Source organism: Manis pentadactyla, chromosome 4 (assembly GCF_030020395.1).
Source record: "Manis pentadactyla isolate mManPen7 chromosome 4, mManPen7.hap1, whole genome shotgun sequence".
In the NCBI taxonomy this organism is placed as follows: Eukaryota; Metazoa; Chordata; class Mammalia; order Pholidota; family Manidae; genus Manis; species Manis pentadactyla.
Genome location: NC_080022.1, coordinates 131,536,560 through 131,564,425, shown reverse-complemented (window position 1 = coordinate 131,564,425; position 27,866 = coordinate 131,536,560). Strand labels below are relative to the sequence as shown.

The 27,866-nt window shown below is 46.3% G+C and overlaps 2 protein-coding genes across 2 annotated transcripts in view; one reads left to right on the top strand and one right to left on the bottom strand.

The window, feature by feature from the left end:
- GLP2R (glucagon like peptide 2 receptor) overlaps window positions 1–15,339 on the top strand; it is a 52,556-nt gene extending 37,217 nt beyond the window's left edge. Inside the window, exons 10-13 of the mRNA XM_036927749.2 lie at window positions 2,095–2,183; window positions 3,491–3,629; window positions 12,465–12,506; window positions 13,360–15,339. Coding sequence (XP_036783644.2) covers window positions 2,095–2,183; window positions 3,491–3,629; window positions 12,465–12,506; window positions 13,360–13,695 — 606 coding nt within the window. The 3' untranslated portion in view covers window positions 13,696–15,339. The remainder of the gene's footprint in view (window positions 1–2,094; window positions 2,184–3,490; window positions 3,630–12,464; window positions 12,507–13,359) is intronic.
- A 4,078-nt stretch (window positions 15,340–19,417) lies between these two features.
- On the bottom strand, window positions 19,418–26,335 carry RCVRN (recoverin). Its single transcript, XM_036927742.2, has 3 exons — window positions 25,844–26,335; window positions 22,731–22,842; window positions 19,418–19,850 (listed from the first exon to the last, which is right to left on the bottom strand). The coding sequence occupies exons 1-3, from the start codon at window positions 26,222–26,224 to the stop codon at window positions 19,735–19,737; spliced, it is 609 nt and encodes a 202-aa protein (XP_036783637.1). The 5' UTR covers window positions 26,225–26,335; the 3' UTR covers window positions 19,418–19,734.
- Between the last annotated feature and the right edge of the window lie 1,531 nt (window positions 26,336–27,866).

Here is a 27,866-nt window from a genome sequence, read left to right as displayed (position 1 = left end):
GCATTGCAGTCTATCTTGTGCTTGCACCTGGTGAACTGCAGCTTCTCTTAAGGAGCTCCTTGTTGCTAAATGCAGTCTTAGTTTGCTTAAATTCCACAAAGCATCTGAACCCTCTTAAAATACTTCCCGTTGTGAGCTGGCAGGATACCACTTTCTTGTGGTTCGCTCCAACAGCTACTTCTCAGTCTCCTTTGCAGTCTCCACTTCCTCCACCTTTCCTTTCATGGTAGGTTGATTCTCTTAACCCTGTTTTTCTCCCAGTCTACACAACCTCCCTGCACAGACTCGCCTACTCCAATGGCTCTGTGCTCAGGCTGGGACCTTTCTGCTGAGGTCCAGATATAAACATATCGCAGCCTTGGGACATCTCTTGTGTCCAGAATTACTGGACTCCTTCCCCTTCTCCCTCCAATGCTCTTCCTGCTCCATGTGGTCACTCTCTTGGTGAATATCACTGCCACATAATTGAGATCTACTGAGAAACTTTGTGGTCATCTTTGACCTCACATCCAACTGATAACAAAGGTCACTTGACTCAGACAGCTTAATAACTTTGAATCCATCTCCTCCTCTCCATCACTGATGCACCAGGGCTGTTGTTTTAGTTCACCTATTACCCTTCCCTGGGAACCCTGAGACTGCCTTTTAGAGGGGAGTGTCTCCCCTCCTCCAGCCTTGCCTTCATCCAATCCATTCTCCACAGTGCTGCTAAACCGATCTTTCTGAAATGCAGAGATGCAAATCTGATCAGGTCACCTGCCTGTTTAAAATTCATCACTGGCTTTTCATGACTTTCAGAAGAAATCCCAGACTCCTCAGTGTGACCATGAAAGACCCTGTAGGAATGGGCTCTCTCTTTCTAGCCTCACTTCTCACAGACCTTTGCTCTCATTCTCCAAGTGCTACCCACACCAAGCCACGGGCCAGCCACTTCTCCAGGAGGTTCATGATCCTCAAGCTGTTGGCCACAGTTGCAGCCATCTGAGGGCCTACCTGGGGCTGGAGCATCAGCTTTTCAGGTGCTTACACACACAGCTGCCAAGTGGTGCTGGTTGCTGGTAAGAGGACTCAATTCCTCCACAGGGATCCCTCCACAGGCTGCTTGAGCGTCCTCGACAACATGGCAGCTGGCTTGCCCCCGAGTAAGCAATCTGAGAGAGAGAAAAGGAAAAAGAGGGGGATGGAGGAACTAAGTAGAAGCCATCCTTTTGAGGACCTAGCCTCAGAAGTCACATAGCATCACTTACACCATATTCTTTTCATTAGGAGCAAATAATAAATCCAGCTCACGTTCCAGAGGGAAGGGGGAAATGAGGCTCTGCCTTTTGAAGGGAGAGTGTCAAAGAATTTGCAGACTTTATTATAAAAGATTCCTTATAAAAGACTTAAAATATTTAAAATTTTCTACCAATGCTGACAATGAAGGGCTGAATTTTCCCAGACCATGACAGTTGTGGAAAACAATCTAGGGAGCAGAGAACGTGTGCTTTCCAGTAAATTCCATGGCAGAAACAGGACCTCCAGTTAGACACCGACAGAGCCAGAGTTCTTACAGAAGGGGGCAGTGTGGCATTCTGTTTAAGTGAATGGAAAGTGATAATCAGACAGAGCTGTATTTAATTGCCGGCTCAGTCACTTACCAGCTGTGCGGTGTTGAGAATTGTACCTTGTCTCCTCTGCGCCTTTGTGTTTTCATGGCGCAAAAACTGTGTGGCTTCCTCAGAGGGTGGTTGTAAGGATTAAATAAAATAAAGAATGGAAAATTAGCCCAACGCCTGGCACGGTAAGTACTCAACAAATGTTAGTTAATAATAATAATGTAAATGTCCATCTGACTGTCTCCAATGGCTATAGAGGTGGGTCTCCCTGAGGCAGAAGAATAAACTAAGGCTTCTCAAGATCCCTTCCAGACTTTCAGGTGAGATGGCCTCAGGAAGAGTGGGCATTACCATGAGCACGTCCTACCTGACCGCTGACTGCAAATTGCCCCCTGGTTTATGGACAAGGTGCCGATGGCCAGGTCTAGGGTGACCTTGATCCTCAGAGCCACATGGAGACCATCACTTACTTACCCATATCTGCTTTTTTTTCAAGGTAAATTTCTTCATCTTCCTAAAAATTCTCAAGCTTCTCATTTCTAAGCTCAAAGCCCATCAAATGTGCTTCAGAGATTATAAATACAGGTGAGTGACCTGAGGTCAGTATCCAATAGTCCAAGATTGTTTTGACCTGTTCTGGCTGTTCTGGCTTATGTTCTGAGTTACATGAGGGTGTCTATCTCCTAAGACAAGGGTATCAGAGGGTCCCTCTGAAAAAGGCGTCACAGGACCACGGAGGGCTTTTGCCAATGGTGAGGACATTCTGGCCCCATGGAAGGGGGTTTGTGGAGGGAAAGCTTCTAGTCTGGCCCTTTAAGGCAAGTGACTTGGGCTAAAAAAAATCATTATGATTAAGCTCTTTTTTTCCAATGTGTCTAAGATAATAGTTTTGTGGGTGCCCTGAATATGAGTCACCTTTGCTGATGTAGTTAGTTTTAAATCAAGAAGCAGCTCAATAGTAAAAAGCAGTCATTCCCAAACGTGGCTGCTTATTAGAATCCTATAGCGAGTCTCTTCAAAATCCACATTCCCAGGACCCGACCTCCAGAGGTTTTGCTTCAGGAGGTCTACACTGGAGCCCAGTGTGTGTGTGTGTGTGTGTGTGTGTGTGTGTGTGTGTGTGTGTTTTAAGCTCTGTAAGGAATTTTAATAGTTAGCCATGTTTGGGAACCACCAGTATGTGGTATGGAATGTTTGGTCCCCAGCTGTGCACTTTGCACGTGGATGTACAAAGGCATGTTGGTCTCTTTGTGTAGAACGCATACGGGAGTGAGCCTCCACACCACACTTATTCCGAGGAGGATCAGTTTCTCATTTCCCAGAGCCCCTGCCATCACCAGGGTTGAGGGCTGATGGTGAAGCCCTGCATGGACTGTCCTGAGTGTGAAGTCGGAAGCCCCACTTCCAGGCCTGGATATGCCACTTGGGGTCTGTGTGACCCTGGGCAAGTCATTCTCTTTCCCTTCTCAGGCTCAGTAAAGCTCTGTCATTGAGCATCCTGAGCAGCAAAAGAAATAGAGGCACCTGTCAGTCAGATAATAGGAAATTTGTCAACCCTAGTCCAGGGGTAGTGTCCCAGGGTGACAATCACATGCGTAGAAATCTACCCACTAGGCAAAATGTTAAGATCTACAGGTGTATCATGATCTGTAGTGATTCATTCATTCATTCTACTCATGCTTTCTGATCATCTGCAGTGAGGCAGGTGTAGGAATGCATCAGTGAACAAGACCCCACCAGCCCTGAAGGCATTAAATGTGTAGCCAAGGAGACAAACTGGAAATCAACTCTTTATTGATATGATAAGAGCTACAACAAAGGCAAGCAGAGAGCAGGAAATGTTGGCTGTTCCCATGTGGCCCTCCTGACAGTTCTTTGTTTATCATTTGTAGATTGGCAAAATCAACACTGGTCCTCATTCCTTTATTGGGTGTTCATGAGATTCTCTTCTCTTTCATCACTGATGATCAAGTTGAAGGATTTTCAAGAATTATACGACTCTTCATTCAGCTAACGCTGAGCTCCTTCCATGTAAGTAGGTGTCTGAACCAGGGTGCCTTGACTTTGGAGAAAACCCAGTGCACTTGATCCAAGCAGGCTCAGAACTGAGAGCTCACAGATGGAAATAGAGTTCTAGGATCAGCAGGCTTCATCGGTGGGGCCTTTGGGATTAGAAGCGTATGTAGTAGACAAAAGTGTTGCCTTGATCCTGCCAGCAGGACATGATGACTAAGAAGGGAGAAGTGATCTGTTTCCTGGGCTACAATAATTGGTGTGACTCACAATCATATTAACTGTGAGTGTCAACAAGAAGCCTTTTGTTAAGCGCCTATTTTTGCTGGGTCCTCTGCAGAGCACTATGCATAATGAACATTGTCTATGCTTCAGGTGACTTACTCAGAAAACAACACAACTTGCGTAGGGAACCAGTGAGTCAAGACCAGGAGGTAGTTGAACACGGACAAATGTGTAGAAGCTGAAACTAGAAACAGGAAGCCAGCTGTGGTTAATTTACCTAGGTATTTTAGCAATTCATTGCTTAAATCTATTACTCAGGAGCTTAAAACAACAATAATTTTTATTAGTTCTCATTATTCTGAGGGGTCAGAAATCGAGGTAAGACATAGTAAGGATGGCTTACCTCTGCTCCATGTGATGTCTGCTGGAATTTCCAAGCAGGCTTCTCCTCTCACATGTCTGGTGCCTCAGCTGGGAAGGCTTAAATGGCTGAAACTGCTGGAGTGGTTTTATTTGAGTCCTGTATCTATTTGAGGGGCTTTATTTCTTATTGTCAACCACACATTTCTAAGTTCTATACAGTCTTAGGGCCTCTCACTTACTGCCTGGTTTCTCTAGCAGGGTGACTGAACTTCTTACGTGGCAGTTCAGGGGTCCCATGAGGAAGAAAGCAGGAGCTGCCAGGCCTTCCAAATGCCCAGGCCTGGAACTTTCTCAGTGATACCTCTGCTGCATTCCAACATTTAAAGCAAATGATTGAAGGATTGAAGGGGAGGAGACTGCATAAAGGCATGAATACTGAGGGGTATGGTACAATAGCAAGGGCCACTAATGCAAAAGGCTGCCGCAAAAGTGTGGACACATAAAAGCCCCATATAGTAGTAATCTTGGAATTAGTAACCTTAAAATACTAGGTTAGGGGCAGGACTTCTAGAATGTAGGAAAGAAGAGCTTGGCCAATCCTCTCCCAAAAAAACAACAATAAGATCAGACAAAATCGTCAGTAGCAATCATTTCGGGACCCTGGAAACCAACCAAAGGCATGCAAAACAGTGGGAAGTGTTCGAGAAAATCTACTAAACCTGAGTAAGAACAGTGGGAATCTGTGTTGTTTGTGCCTGGGACTGCTCTTGTCCTCTAAGCCCTTCTCTATCAGTGAGGAAATTTTAGTGAAAACTAGCAGTTCACTGAAGAAGGGGGACCATATGATATAGACCAGAGAGCAGAAAAAGCCCACACCCCTGGGCATTGTCAGATATAGCAGCGATCTTAATGGCAGAGGACAATGTTACAGCCTGAGGTTGTGGTCCTAGTTGAGACAAGAAACAGACTGGTGAGCTAGTCAGAAATTTAACAGGGATATTTGAGGGATGAGACAGTCATCGTGGGCCTTGATAAGCTCCCGCATTTCTCTGCTGGATTGGAAGCTTATGCAAGTGTGCAAGGTAGCATACACCCTGAGGAGAGACCAGAGAGAATATACACACATCCCTGGCTGAACATGAGTTCCTGCATGCATACAGAGGAGATGTGGGAGGTGGCAAGTAAAAGCCAGAGAAGACCTGTCAGCTGTGTGAACTTTGAATGTGTTCCCAAGCCACACACAGAACCATTGGTAAATGGTGTGGAAGCCTTACTGGCTCAAGGTGTTTGAGAACAACTTTTGACCACCCATTGGCTGATCACCAAGCTTTTATAAACAGGTAAAGGGGACCAGACTTAAGCATAAAAACTAAAAAAATTTAAATGAGTACAGACAGCAGCAGCTGTACACCACAGGGAGAAAGATTCCACAGAACTAGTAATCTGAACAAGATGCTAAACAAACAATAGCAACCATGCCAGCAGTTGGAGAGGATGGAGTTGGATCCCCGAGCTGTTGTAATATATTATCAAAAATGTCCAGGTTTGAAAAAAAAATCATGAAACATGCAAAGAAACCGATAAGTGTGACCTATACTCAGGGGAAAAAGCAGTCAATAGAAACTCTCTGAGGGGTCCAGATGTTGGATTTAGCAGACAAAGACTTCAGAGAAGATATGTAAGTATGTTCAAGGGATTAAAGGAAACAATATTTAAAGAATTAAAGGAAAGTAAGATGACAATGCATCAGCAACTAGAGAATCTCAATACAAAGAGAAAAATTATAAAATAAGAGCCAAATGGAAAATTTCTGGAGCTGAAAACTGCAATAACTGAAATGAAAACTTCAGTAGAGAGGCTTAATATCAAATTTAGGTGGCACATAAGAGAGTCAGTGAACTTGAAGATAAGGTAAATTGTCATCAGCAAGTCTGAGAAACAGAAAAAGAATATGAAGAATGAAGAAAGGTAGAAAGATAATAGAGCTTCAGAGACCTGTGGAATGTCATCAAGCATACCAGTGTACACATGCGGAAGTCCCTGAAGAAGAGAAATAGAAAGAGGCAGAAAAATCATTTGGAGAAATAATGGTTGACAACTTGCCAAATTTGATGAAAAACATTTAATCTATGCATCCAGGAAGCTCAATGAACCCCAATAAAATAAACCAGAACTTTCCACCTAGAAACATTATAGCCAAACTCAAAGAGAAAAATCTTGAAAATAACAAGAGAAAAATGACTTATTACATACAGGAACCAAAAATGCAATTTGCATCTGACTATAACCAGAAACAATGGAGGCCACATGCAGTGATAGGATATAATCAATACGCTGAAAGAAAAAATAACCAGATTCTATATCCAGCAAAACTATGCTTCAAGATGGTGAAATAAAGATATGTTCAGATAAAGACTAAGAGAATTAATTGCTAGCAAAGCCTTCTTACAAAATATGTCAAAAGAAGTCCCTCAGGCTGGAAGAAAATGACAATAGCTGGTAACTCAAATCCACATGAAGAAATAAAATGCATTAGAAAAGGTAAACACATAGGTAAATATGAAAGACATAATTGTATCTTTTTTCTTCTTTCAGCTGATTTTAAAGACTGTGGTTATAAAAAATAATTACAAACTGATTTTTTTAAAGCAAATGATCTCTCCTAAAGTCAATATTCAACAATGGAAAATGAACTACATCAATCTTATTTTCTGTAAGTGGCTAACTGCTCTTTTAGGAATTTCAAAGTAATTGGTAATATACATAAGTCCAGTATCACTGATTCACTTCAGTTCTACAATTTAACAAGACAGAAGAAATGGAGAAGAATGCAAGAGATTTTCAGGAGAATGTTAGGGAGGGTTGGGGTAACACTTCTCTTTAGTTCTACACTCAGGCAAGATGAGATACAATGAGTGATATCTAACAGGTTGACTGTGCATATGAAGTGATATCCTATCATCACACGTAATTTTTCCCATGAGTTTCACTTTTCCTTTGGGCTGCAAAATTTCCTATGATCTTAAAAAATAAAGTATAGAAAGAAATGCTTAAATATAATATAAGTGACACAGACAGAAAGAAGAAAACAAAATCGTTGTCCTAGTCATTATATCACCACTATACACATTTTGGTCTATTTCTTTCTAATCATTTTTCTTATGTATAAGTTTGAAATTTTTTAAACAAATTTAAATGGCACAGTTGCTTATGTTATACTCCTTCTACCAATATTTATTTTCCAGAGTATTAAGATAGTGTCGATAAGTACTTCTCATGGCTGAGTATTATTCTGTAAAATGCACTACCACATTAAAAATCGAAAAATCATCAAGAAGTCTAATATTTTAACAAAGTGAATCCTGATAAAGTATCTTAGCGTTTCCTATCATTTGAAGGTAACATTTTGGGAAAAGTGTTTTCATACTTTTTTTCATGTTTCTATGAAGTCTTACCATATTTAATAATAAACTGTATTATTTTTACAAACTGTACTATATAAAGGCCTAATATAGTATGACAATAATAGCACAAAAGAGGAAGGAGGAAATGGAGCTATATTAGAGGAAAGCTTCTATATTTTGCTAGAATGAAGTTAGCATTAATATGAAATATATCATGATATGTCAAGATGCATGGTGTAATCCCTGGGACAACACTAAGAAAATAACTCAAAAAATATAGTAAGAATGCGGGTAGAGGAATTAAACTGGTACACTAGAACGTATCTGTTTACCCCAAAACACTTTCAATCTCATTGAATCCTCACATCATCACTGTAAGGAGAAATGATTATACAGTGTTAAAGATGAAAGATCTGAGGCTCAGAGAAGTTACCTATGATATTAAGTGGCAGAAATGAAATTTGTATGTGGAGATTAAGCCCTTGCTTGTGGCCATTATGCCATAGTGCCTCCCAGGGTCAGAACCAGAAGACACAGCATTCCCTATATCAGTCTTAAAGCCTCTGGTCAGGGGGCTGAGATTCTGTGGACAGGATGGAGAGAACGTACCTGCCCACTGCATGCCACCAAAAGCCAGACCCAGAGGTACGGCCTGGGCAGCTGGACAACGGCTTTTTTCTTTCTGTTAGAGCTGAATTGCATGTGGCTTTGAACTGAGACAGAGGCCCCATTGATAACTTCTTTCATTATCAAACCATGCTTAATTTATTTAATCTTCTGGGGGATCTCAAAGGCTAAGGTTTAGTAATCTGGGTGTCCCATGTTGTTTTGTCTTAATTTTCTTTAAAAAGTGATGCAAACTAGAAAATAACAAAACAAAAAGCTACAGCTGTTTTGTCAGTTGTATTTGGTGGTCTTTTCTCCCCTGAGGGCTTGATCAGTCATGTGAACCCTGGATTAGCTGATCTCACACGCCCAAGACACGCCAGAGACCATACTCAACTCCTGCAGAGCCATACGGGTCAGATTTCTGAGTAAGAATCGCAGCCTACCAGACTCTTCAGGCAGGGGACGTGTTTTGGTCACCTATTAGTGGTAACAAACTACCCCAAAACTTCATGGTCTAAAGCAGTAACCACATTATTATCTTTAACAATTCTAGGAGCTGGGCTATCTGTGCTCAGCAGGTGACCCTTTTGATATATGTAATGTTTTAATGGTGCTGCAAACATCTGAAGGCTTGACTGGGCTGAAATATTAAAAATGGCTCATTTACATTGCTAGACATTGACATACGCTGTTGGCTGTGAGCCCAAATGCAGCTATCAATTAAAGAGCCTCAGTTCTCCTCATGCGGCCTCTCCATGGACGCACAGCTTGGCAGCCGGACTCTCAGAGCATCCCAAAAGCAAATGTTTTAAGAAGAAGGAAGTAGAAACTCCCCACCCTCTTAAGGCATAGGCTTGGAAGTGCCAGGATGTTATTTTTACCACACTGCACTGGTAGGAGGAGTCGTAAGACCATCCCAGATTCAAGGGGAGGGAAACTAAGGCCCACCTCTTGATGTGAAGATCAGCATATGCCTACAGTGTATGGCAGGTGGGGGTTCTCGGGGCCAGCTCTGGAGACTGCAACACTGGATCATTAGTCCTAGAGGTATACTCAACCCCAGGTTCTGCTGAGGAATGTGAGGAATCAGAGTGCTCTGCAGACTGCGTCAGAAAACCCACTCAGAGGGCTTGTGCATGGGCACAGGTGAACTCACGGCTGGGCTGGTGGGTGGGCACGCATTTGGTGAGCCATACCTTAGGGAATCAGCCAGAACCAGCGTAGACCTAACATGGTCCTTTTCCTGCTGCTTTGGTGGGTCTTTTATTCTTCCAAGGGCTTATTGCTTAGAGAGTTTCACCAGCTGTCAAGATCCTGCTATCAGGTGATCTTTAGAGAGACCACCAAGTGGAGGTGACGTACGAAGTAAGAGCTGTGTGTTCTGTGGGACTGTTCCCTTCACACTTGCTTTTTTAGAATGAGAGTTAACCAGACTCCAAGATGTTCCTGAAACACTGAATCAAGAACCTGAAGAAGCGAAAGACATGTTTGTAAGGTGGAATCCTATTTCAGCCAACTTGTTTGTGAGAATTCTGACATGCTAAAAGTCACCCTTTCTAATATATGCCTGGAGACAAATATCACCTGTCCCGTCAGCTGCACAGGGTTGCTGTGGACCTCTACTGCGACTGCATGAGTGAGAATGATGAACTGGTACCACCATACCCTCCTTTAGGCGTGACAGCCATGGAAGAAAGGGTGCATAAGAGAAGGAAAATTCCACACTGGTGGAATCCAAACTTGTGACTTGTCACGATAACCAGCATGGAGCTCTCTGGCTTCGTAAGGAAGGGCATAAAATTCTTCCCTGAGGGTAGCATTTTAAAATTCCTTTTTAATTTCATAATTGAAATTTCATAATTCATTTTATAATTCCTTCTCCGTTCTCCTTCCCCTTACTTACCAGCAACAGAGGGTAAGAGAGATGTTATCAAGAGAGATGAGAGAGCCAGCACTGTGACCTTCACTCGGTAGCTGGAAGCACGCCCTTTCCTTGCCGGTCCTGGCATTTAATGAGATTCTCCCCATAAACACACAGATACTTGGGTCCCGCACACATATGCAGCTCCCAGATATCCAGACATACAGCCCAAGTCCCACAGAGCCTCACATCACAAGGAGAGCCACGGCATGCAGGTTACCACATGTGGCTATTTAACAAATCAAGAAACACAGGAGTCTGGGAAAACAATGGAAACAAACATTAACTAAATCATATTTGATTCCACATCTCTGGCAGTTAATCAGCAAATCCAGAAAAGTTTGCCAACATCCAGAGACTATCCTGTACTGAAACTTTCCCAACACAGATGCTTTGTAAGTGGAAATGCAAATATAAAGGTGGCCTGTTGTATCCCTTGGGATCCTTGTGTTCACAATTCTAAAAACTAGGAAGAGAACTAAAGGAAACTGTGCTGGCCTAATTTAGAAATGGTCTGACACTGCACAAGGCAGGACTCTCTTAGTTGTAAGTGACAGAAATATGACTCATTCATTCAACAAACATCATTGAACTATTATGTGCCAAGCATTTGTTTCAGGTGCTGGGGATATGGCAGTGAAAAGACTAGATAAAGATGCTGGTCTTGCTGGGAGGGGAAGAACAGATAATAGCCAAGTTGACAAATAAATAACAACATAATACTTGGTGGTGTGAAGAATATACAATAGATAACTGTGACAGGGACTAGAGTGGCCACCAAAATTGAGTGATCAGAAAAGACTTCTCTTTTAGGTGATGTTTGAGCCAACACCTGAATTTCGAGAAGCCAGGTAGGCAGAGCTTTGACGGAAGAATAGTCCACAAAACAGAGTATGAAGGGACCTGGGGAAAAAGTGAGGTGTGATAGCCAGGCTCCAACACAGCCCCCGAATGATCGTCACCTGCTGTATTCATAGCCATGTGGAGTCCCACCAAGCAGGGCTGACCTGTGTGACTATATTACAGTGGACTGTGATGTGCAGCTCTTGAGGCTAGGTCATAAAAGGGGCTGTGGCCTCCACCTTGCTCACCTGCTCTGGGGACAGCCAGCTGCCATGTCATGAGGACACTCAAGCAGCCCTGTGGAGGGAGACGGAGGCCTCCTACCAACCAGCACCAGCTTGCCGGGCATATGAGCCATCTTGGGAGCAGGTCAAACCTTCTGATGACTGAAGTTCCAGTTAACACCTGAAGGATGACCCTGAGTCGGGATGCCCAGTTAAGCCACTGCCAGATTCTTGGCCCACTGGACATACATGAGATGATAAATCTTTATTGTCCTGGTCCATCGCTCATGCTAACTAATACATGAGCTTGAGATGCTGGAGGAAGCCAGAAGACCCATGTGGCTAGAATATAGTGGCTGAGGGGAAACGCGGTACAAGATGAAGTCAGACATATAGACACAGAACCCAGATCACTTTAGTGCCTTCTGAGGTTCAGAGATTTTATTTTAATCTAAGTGTGATGGGAAAGCATAGGTGGGAAAGGATCCGTCTTTTCAAAAGAAATATTCTGACAAGAGGAAGGGGTGTTTATTATCTCACATAAATGAAAATCTCAGGATCAGATATAGCTGGATCCAGGTGCTCAGACAATATCATCAGAAATCTGTCCCTCACCATCTCCAGCCTCTGCTTTTTGGTGTGTTGGTTTCACTGTCAGCTGGGCTCTCTCCATGAAGCTGGGAGGATGCTCATGAGTATCTCCAGGCTTGCTTTGACTTTAGCACCAGCAAACACAGGGAAGGGAGGCAACTCTCCCTCCTTTCCCAGGGAAAAGAACTCGGTTGGCCTTGTGTGGGCCACATGCCCATTTGGGCTGATTATTGTGGTGACGTCCATCCTAGAACATAGGGACCACAGGACTGACAACCCTGTCAGAAGCCCAGGGAGTAGGGGAGGCTCAGTTTCCAAAAGGAAAGGCTGAAAGTCAGGCAAAAAAGAAAATTAGCCAATGTCTGCTATGGACCAATAGAAATGGGACAGTGGCCTTGAAATGGAATGAATGATAGTCTTTGGGATTCAATCATCACTGACCTATGAGCACCCAAGCAAACACCTAGGCTGATATGGGTAATTGGCATCAAGGTAAGAAAAGAGGCCGTAGAAATCCAAGTTCACATAGGCAGCATGACTAACTCTAGTTAGGGTGAGCGATGTAGTTAGCTGCCTCTTCTGGGCACCTGGCCTTTGGGCTTCCCAAGTAACTCCCAGACACACACGTCTCCTACCGAGTCAAACTCCATACCACCTCTTCTTTCCTTTCCAGGGATTCCTTGTGGCCCTGCAGTATTGCTTCGCCAATGGAGAGGTATGTTTTCCGTGCTGTCATCCCAGCTCTCTGTAAGGCTGGGGCTGGCATTTTTATTTACCTGATGGTGCCGTGGGGGAAAGCACAGCCACCAGCCTGTTTGGGGATGAACTTGGACTGAGAGCATCCAGTGGAGAGAGAAGGAGGCAGCTTTAGATAAAGGGAAAAGGTGTCGGGGTGAGTGTAAAGTGGCTCAGAACCCAGCCCCGGCTCTGAGGAAGACATGCAGGGAGGGTTAAAGTGTCATGGAGTGAACAAGCTTGACCTTTGGAGTCCAACACTATGGACTCAAGCCACAACCCAACCAGTTAGGAACTCTGAGTTAGAGCACTGTAGCTCTTTGAGCCTCACTTTCCTCATCTATAAAATGGGAATAATAACTGTCCCTACCTTATAGTGTTACCTGGGCATGCTGAGTTCATGCCAAAGGCCCAAACCCTAGTAACTATGATGATTTTATGATTAATATTATTGCATAGCTCCATGCAGCTGTCTGCTCTCCCGGAAAGAGGCTTCAGTGGGGAGGGGCAGAGACTAGAACAGCGTTCTCCTGACTTGAGGAGGAGGCAGTACTGCCAGCCCCTTGTCATCCTCTCCTTCCCCCATCCCAAGTTTTAAATATTAATTCCTCCTACTAAAATGTAAACATCTTTACAGCAACCCTCTCTTGCATCTTGCTCACAGCTGCTTCTGTATCTTCACATGGGGGCCCCTTATACGTCAGGCGGGTCTCGAATGCCACCTCGATGCAGTTCTTTCCTGAACACTGTATCTCAAATTGTTGTGTCTAAGGAGACTCTAAGTAGTCTAAATCAACTCCAAGGCAGTAACCCTGCCTCTTCTCACCTGGCAGGTGAAGGCTGAGCTGCAGAAGCACTGGGTCCGCTTCTTGCTAGCCCACCACTCAGGATGCACAGCCTGGGTCCTGGAGAAGAACTTCCAGTTCCTGGGGAAATGTCCCAAGAAGCTCTCCAAGGGAGACAGGGCCAGGGCACTGCGGAGGCTGCGGCCCCCACCTGGCAGTGGGCAGCTCCTGCACCTAACGGGACAGGGCCTGGAGGAGCTGGGCGCCCGGCTGCACGGGTGTCATGCAGACTGGCCCCGGGGCAGCAGTCTGTCTGAGAGCAGCGAGGGAGACTTCACCCTGGCCCACACCATGGAGGAGATCCTCGAGGAGAGTGAGATCTAGGCCCAGGCCACTGCTCTGGTTCTGCTCCTTGGGGACCCCTGAGAGGGGGAAGAGGAGAGGAGGCCAAGCTGGTTGGAGGTTGGGGCTGCAGAGTCATTTCTCTCCTCGTGCACCATGCCCACTCTCACATGAAGTCTATTTCGAGGTTTTTCATGCTCCAGACCCTGAGTGGAGGGTGTTTCTGGAGGCTGAGGAAGGCCCAGGCCATTGGGGTCAGACTTAGTGAAACTATAAGGCAAGAGGCTGAAGGACAGTCAAAGGAAGGACATTGTGTGGAAACAGGGTATTAATGCCCAGGAATGTCACCTGTCTAGTGTGTAAAATGCATGTGTAATGTAGGTGGGATATGTTGCCACAGGACTAAATACCACCCTATCATTAAGGGCAGGGGGATGATATGATACTGATCAAGTAGGGTTGCCAGATTTAGCACCTGAAAATATATAATGCTCAAATGAATTTGAATTTCAGATAATCTTATTGTGTATGTATATGGGATATACGTTATCTGAAATTCCACTCTAATTGCACAGATTGTATGTTACCTGGCATCTCCATTGTCAAGGATACTTTGCAACAGGGGAGGGACTACGATGAGGCAAGTGAGGCCAGCTTCATGCAAATGCAGCTTCTGATCCTGTATTTAAAGTTTTGATATTTTGCTCATTATGACTTTTTAACGTTAATTTTATTTTTCAATGATTGCACCAAAGTGTTCTTTATCTTGATGACTGAATTTTTTGCCACCACCAGCCCCTCTTAAATTTTGCACGTGAGGCAAGGGCCCATCTTGCCCTCACTCCAGTCCCAGCTCTGCTTTACAACAGGGAGACTGAAGCAAAGGCATTTGGCGAGTGTGTAACACAGCAAAGGTTTCTTTTTTATTGTCCAGATTATACGGAGTTCAATCATTAAAATACGTCCTTCCAAGTTTTCCTTTCTGCAAATGCCCCTGTCTTTCTCTCATCAGCCTATTAGCTCCTAGGAAGCTGGGGACATGGCGTTTTCCCAGTTCTTCTGAGCACAGCTGGTTCTGAGCAGGTGTTTGGTACACATTCATCAAATGAGATGACACAGAAATGTCTTGGGAGCATCAGATGCTGTCAGGGTCAGTAATCCAGGACCTGGCCATGAATAGAAGGAACTTTGTTTTTGCAAAGCATTTGTAAATATGTGACCCCAACCCTCACTCCACAGATAAGGTGGCACACACTTACTCCTTGCTTTTGTCCTGCTAATGATTAAAGTAACACATTTATTTAATGTGATTTGTATTTTGTTAATTATTTTACATTTGTTTCTCCTTGGAGCTGAAGGTGTCTCACACCCCCTGAGAATCTGGTGCACTGTTCCTGGCCAAAAGTGGAAAAAAGGGCTGTGCTGTAAGCCCTGGGACCTGGGTGGTTCATTGTTTCAGGGACCAAGAAAAGGGGGCAAAAGGGACAGAAGCAGAGGTCAAAGGTCAAAAGAGTGGATGGCAAGTGTTTTTGTCTTCTAGACCACCTCCTAGATCATTTGCTTTGCTTGTTGGCTTGAAGGTCCAGCCTACCGGGTCTAAATCCTGGCATTGCAATCCCCTAGGAAACGATCTAGAACCCTGATGGCTGGGTCTGACCTAAAGATTCTAATTGGGTTGGTCCCAGTGGGCCTGCACATCAGTATTCATAGAAGTTCCTGAGAGTTGTGTGTGTGTGTGTGTGTGTGTGTGTGTGTGTGCAGTAAAATATACATAAGATAAAATTTACCATCTTAACCATTTTTATGTGTACAGTTCAGTGCTGTTGCATTTACATTGTTGTGTACCCATCATCACCAGTCATCTCCAGAACATTTTCATCTTCCCCAAATGAAACTCTGTTCTCCCACAGGCCCTGGCAACCACCGTTTTACTTTCTATCTCTGAATTTGACCACTCTAGGGACCTTATATAGGTGGAATCACACAGTATTTTGTCTTTTTGTGACTGGCTTACTTCATTTAACATAATATCCTGAATGTTCATCCATGTACTAAAATTGCATTCCTTTTTATGGCAGGTTAATATTCCAGTAAATATATATGCTACTTTTTAAAAATGCATTCATCTGTTGAGGGACACTTGGGTTGCTTCCACATTTTAGCTGTTGTGAAAAATGCTATTACAAACATGGGTGTTCAAAGATCTGTGAGTCCCTGTTTTAAATTCTTTTGGGTAGATACCTAGGAGTGGAACTACTAGATCATCTGGTAATTCTGTTTAACATTTTGAGGAACTGCCAAACTTTTTTCACAGCAGCTGCACCATTTTATATTCCAGCAATGCACAAGAATTGCAATTTATCCACATCTGAGCCAAGAGTTATTTTCCATCTTTATGACAATTGCCCTCTTAATGGGTGTGAAGTGGTAGCTGCTGCAGTTTTAATTTGCATTTCCTTAATGACCAAACATGTTGAGCATCCTTCCATGTAATTATTGACCATTTGTATATCTTCTCTGGAGAGGTATCTATTTAAGCCCTTTGCCTGTATTTAAATTAGGTTGTTTGGTTTTTGCTGTTGTTGAGTTGTAGGAGTTCTTTATATATGCTGATATTAATCCCTTATCAGACATGTAATTCACAAATATTTTCTTGCATTCTGTGGATTGTCTTTTCACTCTCTTGATAGTGTCTCTTAATGTACAAAATTTCAATTTTGATGAAGTCCAATTTATTTATTTTTTTCTTTTGTTGCCTGTGCTTTTGGTGTCAGATCCACCTGACTGGCTTTAATATATGACCAAGGTTGAGAACAGTGGACAAGGCTTCAAGGCGAACCTTCCCCTGGAAATAGACAATACCTTGCTGAAGTCCAAATGACCAGGTCTTCCGTTTGTGTAGCATGTAGAGCTTAGACATTCTTCCATAAGAAAAGCCTTAACTGATTCTCAAAACTCTAAGTGAAGATCAATTTAGATATAGTTTGTCCAGTTTTGTTTTGTCTTGTTTTATTTCTTTTTGAGAGGTGGGCATCCCCTTCGAGGTCCTCAACTGAGACCCAGACCTATCTGAGTTCATCTGCTAAATTTTTGTAAACTCCAAGGGACAAAAATAGAGGTGGAGAGAGCAGCATGGTGTCTGTCCCCATCTGGTTCCATGAACAGTGTCTGACCCTGGTAAACAAAGGAGCTGCAGACAGAATCTAAAAGAGCTGTTTCTGAGAGACAATGGTAAGAACTGTTTCCATGATACATGCTACTCCTCACAGATCTCCTCTAACAAACTCTAACCCAGAAGGCTTACCAGCAGGCCAGCACACAGCTTGGGTATGTCAGGAGCACTGTAGCCTTGACTGTGATGGGAATGTGAAGCCTGGCAGCAAAGGCACTTGGCACTAGAGGTCATTTCGGTGAATCTGTTGGGGACACTTCTTAGGGATGCTAAGAAACACCCAAGGGGCACTCAGGAGGATGGGGTCCTGTGAAACCATTTGGATTATTGTTCTTGATGAGACCCATTTCTGCTCTTGAGTTTACAAGTACATGAAGAAGCAGAAATTCAGACACATAAACTGACTTACCCAAAGTCTCTTCAGTGGACATCTATTTTTACAATTCACCTCTCTTACACTAATAGCACCCAAATTCTCTCTTGGAAACTACATATCTCCCACTCTCAGTCCATGAAGTTTGCGTTGTCCTGACTCCACCCTTAGCCCCAAGGATGAGAATGAAAACCTGCTTGACCAATCCAAACATGACACCCTCCAGGCTCCAGATATCGGGTCAGGGATGGCTATATGACCAAACAGAGCCAATGAGAGACAGTCTTGAGACTTTGTGTGAGACTCTTGGCAGAAAGGCATTTTTTCTTTTTTGCTGACATTTGAACCATGAAAAAGCAAGCCTGCATCTGCTTATGCCCATCTCGCTAGCATAGGGGGAATAGCCTGCCGGAGAACAAAGCCGCCACAGCAGAGAGCAGAGCTAGGAGATGGAGGAAGAGCCCTGAGACATGGCTGGAGCCTCTGGATTAAGCCAGACCCAAAGCTAGTACTACTCCTAGAATTTCAATTATATGAGTCAGTAAGTTCCTATGTGTATCACAACCGTTTGTGCTGGATCCTCTGTCCCTTGTGTCTGCAAGTGTCTTGATGACATACTTCATTACCATCTCTACCTCCTTCCCTTCACTTCAGTCAAGTTGGACTTTATACTGCTTCCAGGTGCTCTCAGCATCCTCCCCAGAGACTGCCCTATAGCTATACAGGACCACAACCCAAGTGGCCAGCAGAAGACCCAGTGGCAGCTTTATATCTCTACTCTTTTAGATTCAAGTGACATGGATGCCTTGATCCCAGAGAGAAGTGAAGAGCCCCAACCAACCAGGTTCACTCACAGAGGGTGGTGTGTGAGGTGGTAGACAGAGCACCAGAGTGAGGCACTGAGCCCTGTGGTTCTATCCACCCCGAGCTGGACCCAAGGTCCTTCTTCTCCCCCAAGCTGGATCTTGGGTGACCCACTACATCTGATACTGGAGGGGAGTCTTGGACAGGTGATTCTAATAGTAACTCCTCCTCCCAGAACCTCTAGACCAGATGCTGTGTAGCTCCCCACCCCCTTCCAGCTCCCATGCTGTGCAGTCCCACAGTTCTCTGTCTTGTCATGTCCTGGTCAAACTATGGAAGCAGCCTGGTGTAATCAAAGGGACTCTGGTTTAAGTACCAAATCCTACTCTCACTTCATGGCCTCAGTGTCCCCATCCATACCATGGGGATAATAACACCTCCCTCAATCAAATAGTACCAGGCACCTAGCAGGATGACTGGCTCACAGGAAGTGCTCCACACCTAAGGGTATGATTGCTTTCAAGTTTTCCCTCCACAAAGAGCAGTGCTTTCTGGCGGTGATGATTGTGCCATCGCTGTGATTGGAGCTGGGAAGGGAGGATCACCCCAAAACCAACAAATGGAGACTTCCTTGCCTCGGAAGGTTGCACACAGCCAGTCAGGTGTCCAGGACCTCTGCATATTTTTATGATCTGATTCTGGGACTTAAGACTGGAGACTAAGTGGGACTTCAAAACAATGAAAACAATGAATGATCTTGAGAACTGACTGGTGGAGTCCCAGGCCCTGGAGCTCTGATAAGGCAGTGTAGGCCAGTGGGCAACCGTGGCCTGGCCTCAGCTCATGAGCTGGCTGACCCTGGAAAGACTGCTTGCTGTCTCTCGGCCTCCCTTTCCTTGTCTCTGCAGTGAGGGGTCTCAGGGACATCTGTCTTCACCTCTCACCTTATCATAACTGAAGTTGTCATTATTGCCTGAAACCAGCAACTCCCCCTGGGTTCTCCATCTCAGTAAACAGCATCACTTTTCACCCAGCACCTATGCCATAAACCTGACTGCCATCTTTGCCCCTTCCTCCTCCCCCTACAGCCAGTCAGGTATCTCCAGAGCTGTCCCCTGTCTCTCCATCAGGAGGACCCTCCCTGATCTTCTGGGCCAGTCAGCCCCTCCTGTTATATCTTCTCATAATGTTTGCACGTCTCCACGGCAACCTCACCATTTGTAATGGTTTCTTCAAGGTCTGTAGTCCCCTCTGCACCTTGAGCTCCTCAAGAGCAGGGTCTGTCTCCTTCACCACCACAGCCTAGTACCCACCAGCACCAGGACTATCGCAATGGCAATACATTCCTGTCTTCGAGGCTGAGACGTAAGAAATCATTTCCTTTCCCAGTTCAAGAATGACCAGCCAGCTGGGTGCCCAACTCCTGTTGCATTTATTGGAACCTGCTTATCCAGCACTCCACAAAGGAGCTTACACAGGCTGTTCCAGACTCCTGTCACCTAATCCTGGGATTACCATGGAGGCAGGGCCTGTGGGCAGGGGCAGGGGAGGCAGGCATATGGGAGGGAGTCTAAGGGCAGGGAAGAAGGAACTGGTGGAGTGCTGTTGGGCAGGGAGCCTGCTGTGGGCTCAGAGGCCCCTCTCTTGGCCCCAGGTGTGTGTGAGCACATGCATGTGCATGACTGTGTTTGTGTGCATGGTGAGGGGAGGGAGGAGGGCTGAGCAGCTGGTCTCACGGTTTCTTTTCCTTTAGCCTTTCCTTCACTTTTTGAGGCTCGAATTGGATCAGTCGCAGAATTTCCTTATTCGCCAGGGTCCCCTCGATGAACTCTCCCTCTGTAAGTTTATCTGTGCATGGGAAAAAAATACTACAGTCAATTATTAGCTGTCAGATAATATTAACTGTCTCAAGTAACAGCAGGACTGACATTGGCCAGCATGCCCAGTTCGAATGTATCCATTATGACAATACTGAGTCTCCATGCCCCCAAGGGTACCCCCATACCCAACTCCTCCCCAGGACCTCTGGACCTCCCTGTGAACCAGCAGAAGAGGTTCAATGGCCAGCACTGCCAGGATGTATTCTGGTGATGTGTGCCTCTTCAGATTGGTTGATGCCTTTGTCTCGCTGGTTAGTAAATATTTTTAATATTACCCTAGGTCTCAAGTCTCAAGTTCAGGGGGCACTTGTGCAGGACCGAGTGAAGCAAACAGAATCTCAGTTGAGAAGCAGGGAACAGCATCCGCACAGAGAGCAAGGAGTGAAAAGTGAGGGGCCCAATGTGGAGGCAGGGAGGGCCTGGCTGTGGAGAGGTCTCCCTGCCTGTCACCCAGTACATGGGCAACCCCATGGCTCTCCGCTAACAATCCTTCCCCATGCACATCTGCATCCTGATCTACCTCCCCACGTGGGACCACAGAGAGCCTTGCCCCCAACTTCTGTATTCTGTTCCATCCAGTTAAATGCACAGTTCTGAGTCTTTCCTTTGTGCCAGAGCCACAGTGCATGGGCTCAGGTCTTTGCAGGCGCCAGAGGGCAGGGCATGGCATAGAAGGGAGTGAGATGAAGTTCTGGCCCCAGGAAACTCTTGGTCTGATGGGGAAGACAGTCCCATGTTAAAAACCTCTAGAATGAGACACGTGCTTCTGAGCATGAGTGCCCACTGGCCTTTCTGCTCAAGGTTATGCGCACAGTGCCTGCATGTAACAGATGCTCAACAAAGCGTGGCTGATCTGAATTGGATTTCCACTGGCTTAAGTTCAGGGCCTTTGGGGCATTCTGAGTCCCTCCTGGGTTAGGCTCCAGGCTGGTTCCCTGAGCAGGTCAGAATGGTGAAATTTGGGCTTTAAAGTCCCCACTGCCCTGTCAGCCTCACATAGAGCTTAAAACTCCCACCATCAATAGTCAATCCTTGTCTCCCAAGGGCCCATGTGAAAACACACACATCCCCGGGAAGAAGCAGCACATCAGCCCTCTGCCGCCGCCACCTGCTGTGCCATGCACATGGCTCAGTGTTTAGGTCGGCAGGGAGTAGAAAGGGCAACCAGCACATGACAGGTGTCATGAAGGGGTTAAATAGCCAGAGAGGTGGGGTGCCACAGGGAGGCATCAGAAGCAGCCAGGATCCATGCAAAGAGGAGGAGAAGGCGCTGGAAGGAGAGGTGATGTCAGGGCCAGGACTAGGGTGAGGCAGGTGAGGCGCCTACTCTGCAACATTTCAGTTGGCGCTCCCTTTCAGGGCCGCTTGAGCACAGGGTCAGCGCCTGAGCATGAGTGCTGCCTTCAGTGTGCCTTGGCACCTCCTTCCCTCACACCAGTTCAGGCTCAGTGCCAATGACCCTGTTGCTTCTCAGCTTTCTTCCTGGGCTGCAGATTAGTAAGGCCAGGGTCATCTCCACCTGCCCTTATTTAATGTCCTGCCCAGGCCTGTCCCCTGGGCCCTGGTCCGAGATCACAGAGATCACAAATGGGCCAACCCTGGCCCCTCAGATGTGTTTGAGCCACACACTGTTTCATCAGCTGAGACACCTCAGATTTTTAAAATCTCAATTGCTGGCTTCTCTTTTTAAAAAATCAGATGATGAGGTGCTAATGGACTCCGTATCCCCATGAGGCAACGGTTAACTGGAAGTCATCAGACCAGATGTCCACTCTCCACTAACAGCCAGGCCCTGCCCTCAGCAGGGTTACTGTCTACTTGCATGAGTTTACAGCCCCTGCCTGACCCCAACTCCCCTACTGTATCCTTCAGACACCAGCACGCAGCAAGCGGCTCAGTTCTGGACCCCATCACCGCTGTCAGTGAAGAACACTCTCCCCAGCGGCTGCTCCCAACCAAACACTGGTCTGGGCAAGGTACCATGACAGGCCAGCTCCTGGAAGGAGGGGCCTTGAAGAGGCCCCACAGGCTTTACCAAATGTTCTTAGAATGGCTTTGCAGTCTAAGACTTTTCTCACCTCACCTTCCTTGTGTCTCTGCCCACAGGGATCTGATCTGCTTTGTAGTCCGACGCTTTCCCAGCCTTCTCTAGATCCCTCCCCACGGCCCCTCCTGGGCCTTTCTGCCGATAGATCTCTTTCAATCTAATTTAAATCTAATCCCCATCTGGCAGTGCTTCTCTTAGAGCCCAAACAAACTTCATGAAGTAAAACCATGCAAACTGAGATCCCACTTACTTGGACTTGATGCTAATTTAGGCAGACACTGAACTAAAGTTTGCCCTGTCCTAACTTTGCAGAATATATTTTTTAAAGCAAATAAAATAAACCAAAGTATCTAAAAAATGGGCACTTTGCTGAAAAAGAAAATGGTTTGCAATCCCCTTAAACTCTCATTTGCACACAAACTGTGAGTGAGCTATTATCTCTACTTTTTGCTATTCTTTCAGTGTGGGCTAACTCTTATAGCAAAAGATGTGTTTCTTCAAAACCCCTCAGTTTAGAGCTTCCCTTCTCTCCCCTACCCCTGAGAAGCTGAGGCACCGGTGAGTTTTATAAGCAATGGGGATATGGCACTCTTTCCCATCAGCGGTGTGGGCTCTCATGCGGTGGCAGAACTGGGCCCTGCGGCCCATTCTCATTCCCCCCAAAGGCCCTCCAAACAGCCTGCAGTTCATGATGGGATGAGTGCCCTGTCCCGCCTGGCACTGGAGTCAGAAGGATGAGTCTGGTTGGGTCTCTGGGAAATAGCCTGTGACTAGAATCAAGGCTATGAAGAGGGAATTCACCATCATCCTTTTTGCCAAAGAACCCCCAGATCTTCTCAGTTCGTTTCTCCGGGGTGTTTTCATCATCTGGTAGGTGCTTCATGTCCTCAGGATTGATCATTTTGAAAATAGCCTGCACCAAAGCCAGAGGAAGAACTCATCAGAAGGAGCCATAGGGGCCAGCAACCCTGGGGAAATGGACATTGCTGACCAGGCAGCCTTGATGGCAGAGGTTAACATGCAGATGCCCAGGCCCTGGCCTGCCCCACTGCATCCAAGTTCCTAGGACTGGAGCCCAGAGCATCTGTATTGTTGAGATCCTCAGGAGGGACAGGGAACATGGGGGAGGACAAAAGGCCTTTCCTAATGATGTGGATGTGTTACTTCTATTTTATAAAGAAATGAAAATAGAAAATAAAAAGCTTTCTGAGGATAACCCCACAGCAGCCCTGAGGTTGCAGTTCAGGATCTGTTACTAGAACCCTACTGTCCCGGAGTTTTGGGATAGCAAACAGGGCTGCTTCTGGGTCCACATGGCACCTTGGCTGCCCAGCTGGGTTGGCTTACGGGAATAGTGGCAATATTTGTTGAGCGGTTAACACGTGACACTTGTCTAAGCATTTTTGCACATGACCTTCACAGCAACCTCATGTGGTGGGTCTTACTGGCTCCACTTCATGATGAGGAAACTGAGGTAACTAACTTGTTAAAAGTCATCCAGCTGGATGCATAAGAGCGGACATTCTAATCCAGACAGTTTAGTTCTAGAACTTCCATACTCGCACCACTTCATTCACCTCCTGGAGTGCCATAGGGAGCATTCCCCGGGCTGGGAAGGGAGCATGGGCCTTCGACAAGAACCTTCCAAAGGCCTCCCCATGGCGCAGGAAGCCCCTCATTGCCCTTCCGCTCTGGGAGGGGTCCAAGGGAGAGGGTTAGCTTTAGGCTCAAGGATCCTCCTCTCACCAATAAAGGAGGCGGATCTGCCAGGTGTGGCAGAGCAGCAAGCGCCCCAAACCTGTGATCAGGCAAAGGGACAAGGTGGTCTTGATGCTCTTCCAGCTCCAGGTTACTAGGGCCCCATCAGCTCAGTAACCACAGGGCTAGCTGGGCAGGGTGGACACTTCGGTGTTGGGCAGGCTTGGGGTGCAGGCAGGTGTGTTAGTGGCTGGGAGGGTGCCTTGGAGACACCAGAAACTCAGTCAGGAAGGGACAGCAATGCCTGGAGGGAAGGTCAACAGCTTCAAGAAGTCCCTGTTCAGCCCGTGTGCTACAACAAGAGGAGCAAGGAAGTTAAACCCAGCAGCTAGAGGCAGCAGCCTCGGCTGGCCACGCTCAGAGCCCGGAGGTCACCAGCAACCAAAGGGCAAGTAGCTCCTGAATGCCTTCTCTGTGCTGAGTGCTGAGCCATGGGAACCATGTGAAGGCCTGACAGCTACACCCTGGGAGTGACTTGGCTGCCTGGCCACTTGTTTCTCACACAAAGGACAGACTGTCAGGGCCTTGGTTAAAAAACTGAGAAAGAACCATGGAATCCCCACCCTGGGCCCTAGGAGGTTATACGATTTTACAAGGCCATACAGCTAGCTGGCAGCGCAGCTGCGATAGAACCTGCTCTGACTCCCAGGCCAGTGACCTTGTGAACAGCAGAGACTTGGCACCACCTTGCACGGCCTCAGCCATGGGTCCGCCCTCCCCTCTCCTCCCCTCCCTCCTTTCCTCTTTCCCTTTCTCCCTCTCCTGCCCTTCCTCCTTTGCCTCAAGAAGCACCACCGGCTTGCAAAGACCTCTGCTGGGCTTGGTATCCTTCAGGTAGTTTTGAGGACGTGGTCCCCGTCCCAGGCCCCCCGCCAGTCCAGGGCAGCTTGCTCTGCAGGTGGGGCCCAGACGCCAGTGAGGTCTCCACATAGCCCTACCCTTAGCGGGAAGCCCAAGCAGAGTCCACTGACCACAAGCTGGATGCTTGGCTATTTTGTTTACAGTTTCTCCTGTTAAGGATGGGAAAATCGTACAGATGAAAGCAGGTTTCAAATGCTTCAAAGTTATATAAAATATGAAAAACATTGATCCTCTTAACAGGGATGGAATTAGAGAAATAAAGCAAGTGGCATGGGTAGGAGAATTAAAAAAAGATCAAGTGAGAAGATACTACATGAAGGGAAATACAAATGGTACAGTAGCAAAAAGATAGAAACATTCTAATTCTCCAAAAATATAGGAATGGTTAAATAACTTTATGGCATTTCCATACAATGGAATTCTAAACAGGTATTAAATATGGTTTTGAAGGACATATCCTGATATGGAAAACATGCATTATCAAATAGTACTGAAAAAAGTATGATAAAAATCACATATGAATATGTTATAGTTCTAAAATTATTCTTAAATATATAGATAAAAGTCTGGAAAGGAATATACCAATATGTTGATGGCATTTTTCTCTGGATGGAATTAAGGGCAATTTTCATTTTCTTTTGCACATAGTTCTAAATGTCATGAGTTACTTATATAGTAAATAAAACTGTTTTCAAGACACCTAAAATCTTCACAGCAAATGATCTGATGCTGGGCCCAACTGGGCAGAGAAGAGCCTGGGTGCCAGGAGACATGGGCCTTAGGGGAGCCTGAGGACCCAGGGGTAAGTCTAGAACACATGATTAAGTCTAGGAAGCCGAGCCTGGCAGGGTGAAGTCACCTGTTCCATGTTATGAAGACAAGACTGGGAGTCAAATTTCATGTCCCCCAACTTTGGCCTTTTGCTACTGTTTATTTGAAACATGTGCATTTAAAGTTCATTGCGGAAGGATCTGAATATTTGCTGTTAAAGGTTTGGAAGGACATTTTAAAGAAAGAAAGGAAGGTGGGAAGGAAACCAAATAGGTAACTCATGAGAAATACCTGGATTCTTCTTTAGGGGGAAAATGAAATAGAAAAAGCACTCAGGCCTCTATTAATGTCTATTTTGGAGGCATCGCCCCCCCCATCATGCTTTCAGAGCCACTGAGTCACAAGGGCTGGTTCCCCACCCCTCCCTCCAGCCCTGTCCCCAGCTGCAGCCCTCTATGCAGCCGCCGCAGCAGGGGCCTAATCCCGGGTGATCTCAGGCGCATGCAGAGAAAGCTGACACTGACCGTGACAATCTCCAGCACTTCGCTCTTGCTAATGGTCCCGTTGCCATCCACGTCGTAGAGGGAGAAGGCCCACTCCAGCTTCTGGTCGGTCTTGCCCGCGGTGGTCATGTGTAGGGCGATGATGTACTCCTGGAAGTCCAGGGACCCGTCGCTGTTGGCATCGAAGCTGCGGAACACGTGCTGGGCATAGGCCTGGGGGTCGGCGTCGGGGAAGAACTTGGCATAGATGCTCTGGAACTCCTGCCGGGTGATGCGCCCACTGGGGCACTCCTTCAGGAAGGACCGGTACCAGGCACACAGTTCTTCCTCCGTGAACTTGGTGCTCAGCTGCAGTTCCTCCAGGATCTCCTTGGACAGGACCCCACTTCTGCTGTTCCCCATGGGTGATGCAGCGTGGGCCCGGCTGGGCAGTCGCCACCGGGTGGGAGCAGTGCTGTCTCTTGGCTGCCTGCCGGGGTCGGTGCGGCTGGAGACGGCGGGCTGAGATGCTGGGGATTAGGATTTGTGGCTGGTTCACCTCAGTACTTGGGGGAGGGGCCAGGAGCTTGGGGCGGGGGCAAGCTCCCAGAAACCCCTGAGATTAGGATAAAGAGCTAACAGCAAGTGGTCAATCCATCTCAGCCTTCAAGAGGTCAGAACCTTCAGAGCAGAAGCCTTGGGCCAAGGCCTTCCCCACTGCCCCTCATCCATACTCCCACCCCACCCCAACCCTAGTTCTCTAAGTGCAACCGTGTTGGCTGCCCATCTTTGCTCTAACTCTAAGGGCCTGCAGGCAGGGATGTCATTGAGCCCTGTAACACAGGACCCAGCCTGGAGTTCAAATCCCAGCTTTGCAATTTGCCAGCTGTGTGACCCCAGGCACATTTCTAAAGCTCTTTCTCCCTGGAATGGTTTTCTCCTAATCTTCCACTTCCTTCATGGCTTTCCTTAAATGTCACCTTCTGGGCAAGGCCTATTCTGACCCCTCTATTACCAAGAGCACACCCTCCCCAAACCATCAGCAGGCCCCAGACTCTTTATCCTGCCTTCTTTTTTTCCCTGGCCCCTACCTCCTGCCTTACTGTTTATTTATTCTGTGTGCTATCTGTGCCTGAGTACTGTCAGAATGAAAGCTTCGTATAGGCAGGGAATTTTCCTGTTGTGTTCCAGGCTGCATCTCCGTGGCCAGAATGGTGTCTGGCAAATTCAGGCCCTCACTGAATATTTCTTGAATGAACTGGCATAATAAAAGTGTCTACCTCCTCATCATTTTGAGGCTGAAATGAGTTACCCTGCGCAGCACACTTAGAGCCTGGCACACAGGAAGTGTTAAATCCTTGTCAGCTTTTGTTATTGGTCATCCACAACTGCCTACAGGGGACAGCAAGTGGAATGAGTGAGTAAAGGAGGTGGAACAAGGAGGCAATAGGGAGTGGGAAGGCCTGTGTCACGCACGGAAGGGGCTGCCAATGTTCAACTCCATTTGAATGTGGTCACGTAAGACTACAGCCCAAGGATACTAGACTTTTCCATTACTCAAGAAAAATGCAAATATCAGATTTTTAGATGCAATTTTCAAGCATTTAAGCATCAAGAGTTCATGCAAAGTTTTCAAAATCATGGTGTGGCTCAAAAAGACATAACCTGTTGCTCAGTTTCAGCCTGCGGGTTGTCAGTTTGCAACCAAGCCCAGTGTCTGCAGCTAGCAGACCATAATAATACATGCCTCTTGAGTGTGTGAGTGGATGAGAGGAGATAAGACACTCTCTAAGGGAAGTTTTCACATCCCAGCAGTCAGCTCAGTTATGAGTATCAGACACAAGGGGAACCCTAGGGAGTATGTATTCTACCTGAGTTCTCATCACCCAAAGGAAAGGTCATCAGTGCCTTGTATTGGCTGACATAATGCAGGAGGGCAACATGCCTGGAACCCCCAAATTGCCAAATTGGCTGGGAGAGATGTCTCCTCTTTGCTCAGGGTTTGTAACAGTGAAGAATAAACCCCACAACCTCTAAGGTAGGTGAATCGGGGTTTGCACCCTGT